The following is a 7681-nucleotide window of genomic DNA, read 5'->3' on the forward strand; positions in this document are numbered from 1 at the left end:
CTCCCTTGCCACACCTAACCAGGTAATATACCCCCCCACATTCTTGCCCCTGGCTGGGGTATCCCCCTCCCCCCCCATTTCTGCCCCCCGGGGGAGGCAAGACTCACGTGCCAGATGATGAAGAAGATGAGAGAGGCGCAGAGAACAAGAGTCAGCATGTAACAAAACGCAGCAAAGGTGAACGCCATCACTGAGAGAGACAGCTCTGAGAGAACACTCCAACAAAGAGACTGCTGAGAGAGACTGCTCCGAGAGAGTGCTGAGAGACTGCTCTTAGAGAGAGGGTGATAAGAGAGTGAATGTGTTGAGAGATTGCTATGAGAGGTCGACCTCTGAGAGACTGCTTGAGAAAGTGCTGAGAGATTACTCTGGGACTGCTGTTAGAGTGCTTCGAGAGAGAGTACTGAGAGAGTGCTGAGAGACTGAATGGAGATTGATAAGACTGCTGAGATAGTGCTCAACCATAGAGAGAGACTGCAGGTAGACACTCACAATAGACAGAGAGGAAGAGAGGCTGCCACTAGAGGAGTGAGATAGCCAAATGGCCTATGAAAGTGTGCGTCGCGGGTAGAGAGATGTCTCTATAGAGCAGCAAGAGACAGCTTAGCAAGGATAGAGACTGTCACTGCAAGAGCGAGACTTCAGCCCAGGAAGAGACCACCCCCTCTCCCCTGTGTGTCTCATTGTGTGTGCATATGAATGTCTCAGTGTGTATGTATATGTGTCAGTGTGTCAGTGTGTATGTATGTGTGTCAGTGTATGTGTATCAGTGTGTGTGTGTATGTGTGTCAGTGTGTGTGTATGTGTGTCAGTGTGTGTGTATGTGTGTCAGTATGTGTCAGGGTGTATGTATGTGTGTCAGTGTGTATTTATGTGTATGTGTGTCAGTGTGTGTCTGTGTGTGCATGTGTGTATGTATGTGTGTCAGTGTGTATGTGTGTCAGTGTGTATGTAAGTGTGTCAGTGTGTATGTGTGTGTCAGTGTGTATGTATGTGTGTGTCAGTGTGTATGTATGTGTGTGTTAGTGTGTATGTATGTGTGTCAGTGTGAATGTATGTGTGTCAGTGTGTGTGTGTCAGTGTGTATGTATGTGTGTGTCAGTGTGTATGTATGTGTGTCAGTGTGTGTATGTGTGTCAGTGTGTATGTATGTGTGTGTCAGTGTGTATGTATGTGTCAGTGTATGTATTTGTGCTTCCCCCTTCTCTCTTTGTATCTCAGTGTCTCCTCATCTCTCTCCTTCTCTGTGTGTGTCTCCCCTTCTCTTTGTGTGCTGCACCCCTCTATGTATCGCTGCGTAAGACGGGGCCTCCTTAAAACCACGGCTGACACCCTCTCATTTCAAGAGAGCACTGGTCTTGCGTCTCTCTTTTCCTCTCTTTCTCTTTTCTTCTCTCATTTACCTCGCGTTCCTTCCCTTGCTTGCTCTGCTTCTCCCTCTCTCCCCCTCCCTCTTTTAAGTTTATTCTCTCCCTCCCACCACCTCCCTTGCTCTTTAATTCCCCCTCTCTCTCGGTCTCATCCTCTCTTCCTATCACGCTCTTATTTTATCATTTGAATGCTCTCTTTCACACACACACACACTCTCTCCTTTCCATTATCTCTTATTTTCTAAGTCTTTCTCACTCCCTCTTTCCATCTATTACTCTTTGTCACTTAAACTTACCATCTCTCCTCTCCTTTCTATAATCACACACACACAATGTAACACACAATGTGCTATACAATGGTACACAGGTAATTAGTGTTTGCGATCCACATAGAGTGACCATGACACCTAGTGACACAGATTGTGTACTGCATCTGATAGTGACAATAACAGACAGAAAGACCTATGAGTCTGTCCCTCCCCCCGCAGGGTGACACAGACAGAAGGAAGCTATGAGTCTGTCCCTCCCCCCGCAGGGTGACACAGTGACACAGACAGAAGGGAGCTATGAGTCTGTACCTCCCCCTGCAGGGTGACACAGTGACACAGTAGAGAGCTAGGAGTCTGTCCTCCCCCCTCAGGGTGACACAGTGACACAGACAGAAGGGAGCTATGAGTCTGTCCCTCCACCCGCAGGGTGACACAGACAGAAGGGAGCTATGAGTCTGTCCCTCCCCCCGCAGGGTGACACAGTGACACAGACAAAAGGGAGCTATGAATCTGTACCTCCCCCTGCAGGGTGACACAGTGACACAGTAGGGAGCTAGGAGTCTGTCCCTCCCCCCTCAGGGTGACACAGTGACACAGACAGAAGGGAGCTATGAGTCTGTCCCTCCCCCCGCAGGGTGACACAGACAGAAGGGAGCTATGAGTCTGTCCCTCCCCCCGCAGGGTGACACAGTGACACAGACAGAAGGGAGCTATGAATCTGTACCTCCCCCTGCAGGGTGACACAGTGACACAGTAGGGAGCTATGAGTCTGTCCCTCCCCCCGCAGGGTGACACAGTGACAGACAGAACGGAGCTATAAGTCTGTCCCTCCCCCGCAGGGTGACAGTGACACAGACAGAAGGAAGCTAGGAGTCTGTCCCTCCCCCCGCAGGGTGACACAGTGACACAGACAGAAGGGAGCTATGAGTCTGTCCCTCCCCCCGCAGGATGACACAGTGACACAGACAGAAGGGAGATGTGAGTCTGTCCCGCCCCCCGCAGGGTGACACAGTGACACAGACGGAAGGAGCTATGAGTCTGTCCCTCTCCCTGCAAGCTGATACAGTGACATATCTCTTTTCCCTTCCCATTATATACCTGTCTCTCCCATCTCACACAACCCACAATGACACATTCATTGATTTAGAGTTAGCTAACGACAGTGGTATCTGGAGGGGGCAAGATTTTCGGGGGGGGGGGGGGGCGGCGAGGTCATGGCGCTTTCAGAGGCCTGCGCTCTTCTGCACAACATTTAAATTAAATGCATGGGGAGCACGCCAGACCTCTATATGCCTCTTACCTGCTCTCCGGCAGCTTCTGGCGACGCGTTGCCATTTCACAACGCGATGTCACATGACGTCAGAACAAACAAATTTCACTGACTGTGCTTTGGGTCAGTTACTCCTGGCAGCCTGGCCTTATCAATATAAGGTTTTCAAGCGTAAATACTTGCACCATACGAATATTCATTTTTTATTAATATTTTTTCATATATCTAATTTTTAGCTTTTAGCGCTAATCGCACCAAATCCCCATTCTGTCACATGACGTCGTGACACCAAATTATGCCGGAGAGAAGGTAAGGGGCGACGAAGAGACGCGAGCAGGGGGGGGGGGGGGCGGAGAGCATGCAGGTGTGGCGCAAAGAAAAAAGTTTGCGCATCCCTGCGTCTATAGGAGCACATGAATTTCACCGTGTATTTTAATGAAGCATGGCTGCTTTTGCTGGTCTATTCGGGGCTGCCAACAGGGGAGAGCCAGGACAAGTGTCCCGTGGGGCCCGGCTGGGTTGCACAGCAGTCAGGCCCAAATTCCTTGTCTGGCCTTGGCGTCTCCATACACTGAGATCCCCTGCACTGCGGGCCCTCCCTAACTGGTGCTCCAACCCCACATCCCGGCTGGGTGCGGCTTCTGCCGGAAGTTCTGGCCGCCTGGAAGTGGAGCCCGGCTTCTGGCTCTGGGCCCTCCCTAGCTGCCCCTCTTTAATGAAGTATTTCAGGAGCTCCACAGTACTCCCCCTTGCGTACACACTTACTATAACCCCTTCCCACTGTCTCTGTAAATTCCCCCTATATACCACTTAGATTGTAAGCTCTTTGGGGCAATGACTCTTTTTCCTAATGTCTACTTTTGTGTTTGAAGCGCTTATTCCCATGATGTGTTATATAATTATGACACGTGTATCCCTGCTGTGACGCGCTATGTACATGGATGGTGCTATCCACACACAGATACACATACATACTGTATGTACAGGAAATGAGTGATTGCGAGTCTACATAGTGACAGTGACACCTAGTGATAAAGAATCTGTACTGCGCTGGGCAGTGACTGACTGGCAGAGGGGACCTGGGAGCCTGAAAATGCTAAAAAAAAAAAAAACCATTTAAAATGTATTTTGCTAAGCTCTAAAGGACACGCCAAGGGAAAAGGTAGCGGAGCATCTCGCTGGCAGAATGATTTCTTATCATTTGGAATTAATATGATGTTCTCAAGAAAAGCTATCAAAGGCATTGAGTTTTAAATAACCTCTGGGTGCCCTTCAAGGCCAGAGCTATAGAAAGTGGTTGTCACTTAATAGCAAGCTATATTTAAAGGGAAATGTTCGTCTTGGTGGAATAAGGGCTGACTGGCAAATTTTGCCCACGGGGGCAAGACCAACCAACCGGCCCACAAATTGGCGTCCCACACACCATACTTTTCTGTCTTGCCTTTAAATTCTTTCTGGGCAAGCTCCTCACCCCCACCACACGCAGCACCTATCACCTGAGATCAGACTCCAAAAGACTGTTCATGGTCCCAAGGCTCAACAAAGTATCCGGCCGCTCCTCCTTCTCTTACCGTGCACCCCAAAACTGGAACAACCTACCAGAGACTCTCACATCCACCACCAGTTTAAGTTCTTTTAAATCTAAGGCTGTCTCACATTTTAATCTGGTCTGTAACTGTTTCATACGCCTATAATATATATTATCTTTAACTGTGCACGCAATGTCCTCTATATAATGTATACCCTGTTCATTTATGTAACTGTATTTGTAACCATGTATTATTTGTCTTAACTCTGTGCCCAGGACATACTTGAAAACGAGAGGTAACTCTCAATGTATTACTTCCTGGTAAAATATTTTATAAATAGATAAATACACAGACGCACACTACAGTATGCCCATGTGTTTGTGTGGCAGTCACCTTATACATATATACGCCTCACATGGTATCAGGGTTATTACTCCCTGATAGGGTTCACAGCGGCACCTATCTATACCTGGTTCCTGTTATCCGATAAATGTAAATAGCCCGTGGTACAGTGTATATAGCCACACGGGTAGTGCAATTATAGGTGCTGGCTATGCAAGTGGCTGCAAGACCTCCGGGGGCCCACATCTTGGTTTATCTGGCTGCAAGACCTGTATAATTTTAATTACTGCCGGTTCCCAAACTGAGACCTAGCGTCTCAGCCATGCTGATAACGTCAGTATGTGTGATACTATGTATGAGAGTCCAAGGAGCTCTGCACTCCTACCAACCGGTAACCTTCACTTTTTAATATTTTTTTTTCCATTTATGTTGTCACAATTGCTGAAAACACAGTGCACCTCCTATGAAAACACACTGCACCTCCTATGAAAACACACTGCACCTCCTATGAAAACACAGTGCACCTCCTATGAAAACACACTGCACCTCCTATGAAAACAGAGTGCACCTATGAAAACACAGTGCACCTCCTATGACAACACAGTGCACCTCCTATGAAAACACAGTGCACCTCCTATGAAAACACAGTGCACCTCCTATGAAAACACAGTGCACCTCCTATGAAAACACAGTGCACCTCCTATGAAAACACACTGCACCTCCTATGAAAACACAGTGCACCTCCTATGAAAACAGTGCACCTCCTATGAAAACACACTGCACCTCCTATGAAAACACACTGCACCTCCTATGAAAACACAGTGCACCTCCTATGAAAACACAGTGCACCTCTTATGAAAACACAGTGCACCTCCTATGAAAACACAGTGCACCTCCTATGAAAACACAGTGCACCTCCTATGAAAACACACTGCACCTCCTATGAAAACACAGTGCACCTCCTATGAAAACACACTGCACCTCCTATGAAAACATAGTGCACCTCCTATGAAAACACACTTATTCCAGAAGCCAGGGGTCATGTGTAAGATGGTTTAGCCCAGATAGTGTCGACTCGGCCCTCTTTTCCAAGCACAACAAGTTCTGTTTCTTTTCTTTACTTTATTTGGGGAAAGTAGCATAAAATACAGTCACTTGTGAAGAGATGTTGATGTATGAATAGTGTCTCTCTGTGGGTGCCTTGGTAGTTAAGAGCAGGTGAGAAGATAATCCTACCATACAGGAGTATACAGCAGTGCTCACTCATCCAGAGGTAATGGTGGAAAAGGAAGTGAGGGGCAAGGGTCACACTAAAGGTTCAGTGAGACTGCACTAACTGTCAGCAAAAGACAGGGGGGAAAATGGGAAAGCCCAAAACTAGGAGGACTGGAGAAGTTGCCAGAGCAACCAGGGGTATGACAGACTGGAAGGAAAAAGAGATACATAATGTATCCGTTCCATCTGCACTGAGAGAGAACTGCAAGGAAAGGGACATCCTAGTGCAGCTAGCAGGGGGAACTGCCAAGGGAAGGGGGGCTGAAACAGAAAAGGCAGACAGGGGTATTTCTGTTCCATGACACTCCCCGTCTGGTATCTGGAGATACCACTATTTAAGGTGTATGTGGAACATATGTGCAATATAACATAACATACCACCAGCTTGACGTCCTTTGCCATCTCGGTAAGGTAGGTGGAGGCACAGCTCTAGGTCAGCTTGATGCACCACAATGTCTCTCAGAGTTCATAGAACTGGTAGTCAGTTCTTCCTTATTATAGTCCGATTTGGGCATTAGGAAGATAGTCTCTGTGATAGGTCTTAAAAAGGTTTTAACGATCCCATTCTGGGTCACCCGAACTTCTACCTTGCGAACCCTTTCGTCTTCGCTTGGGATGGTTCTGATTATAAGTCCCATGGGCCATTCGTTTCTTGCCACCTGTTTATCTTTCAACAGAACCACATCTCCCACTTGGATATCTGGTTTAACCGTTTGCCATTTATGGCGTTCTTGGAGTGTCACCAGATACTCGCGTCTCCAGCGATCCCAAAATGTGTTGGCCAAGCGCTGCACCTGTCTCTACTGTCATTTGTACATATCCTTAGAGTGGAAGCCTTCGATTGGGGTGGGGATGTTCCCTACTTTCTGGGTTAGCAGCATTGCTGGTGTCAAAATACTTGGCGATTCTGGATTTGTTGACACTGGAATCAAAGGCCTAGCATTGATTATCGCTAATATTTCGGCCATGAATGTGGTTAACACTTTGTGAGTGAGTCGAGTCAGGTCGGTTTTTAGCATCATAGAGTCCAAGATACGCCGGACTACCCCGATCATGCGTTCCCATGCTCCGCCCATGTGAGAGGAGTGAGGGTTGAATGTCCACGTGCACTCTTGGTCGCGGAAGTATCTTTGGATACTATTGTCTCTATTATCTTTAGTGTCTATTTGTAATTCCTTACATGCTCCAACGAAATTGGTGTCGCAATCGGAGCGTATTTGTTTAACTGGTCCTCTGACTGCAAAGAATCTTCTGAGGGCATTTATGAAGCTTGAAGCATCCATAGATTCTATAATCTCGATGTGTATAGCTCGCGTACTCATGCAGGTGAAGAGTACCGCCCATCGCTTACTGTTTGCTAGTCCGCCTCTCGATCTACGTGAGATGACCATCCAGGGCCCAAATACATCGAGTCCTACATAGGTAAAGGGGGGTTCTGTATTAAGTCTGTCGATAGGTAAATCTGCCATCCTTTGGTCTTGGCTCTTTCCTCGCAGCATTCGGCACCTGACACATTTGTGGAGATTACTGGCCACGCACCTTTTCATGCCAACGATCCAAATGCCCGCCGCCCTAATAGCGCCTCCGGTGAAGTGTCGTCCCTGATGCATGATTTGTTCATGGTAG

General features: G+C 47.7%; 1 protein-coding gene across 3 annotated transcripts in view; it reads right to left on the bottom strand.

Moving 5' to 3' along the window:
• Window positions 1-6285, bottom strand: part of CNIH2 (cornichon family AMPA receptor auxiliary protein 2) — a 64493-nt gene extending 58208 nt beyond the window's left edge. For 2 of the 3 annotated variants that reach the window (XM_075569784.1, XM_075569782.1), the window contains exon 1: window positions 108-1387. In XM_075569784.1, coding sequence (XP_075425899.1) covers window positions 108-188 — 81 coding nt within the window. In that variant the 5' untranslated portion in view covers window positions 189-1387. Of the gene's footprint in view, window positions 1-107; window positions 1388-6016 lie in introns of those variants that run through there. The other variant, XM_075569785.1, reaches the window with a different exon arrangement.
• Between the last annotated feature and the right edge of the window lie 1396 nt (window positions 6286-7681).

The sequence above is a fragment of the Ascaphus truei genome, chromosome 14, assembly GCF_040206685.1.
Source record: "Ascaphus truei isolate aAscTru1 chromosome 14, aAscTru1.hap1, whole genome shotgun sequence".
Taxonomy (NCBI): domain Eukaryota; kingdom Metazoa; phylum Chordata; class Amphibia; order Anura; family Ascaphidae; genus Ascaphus; species Ascaphus truei.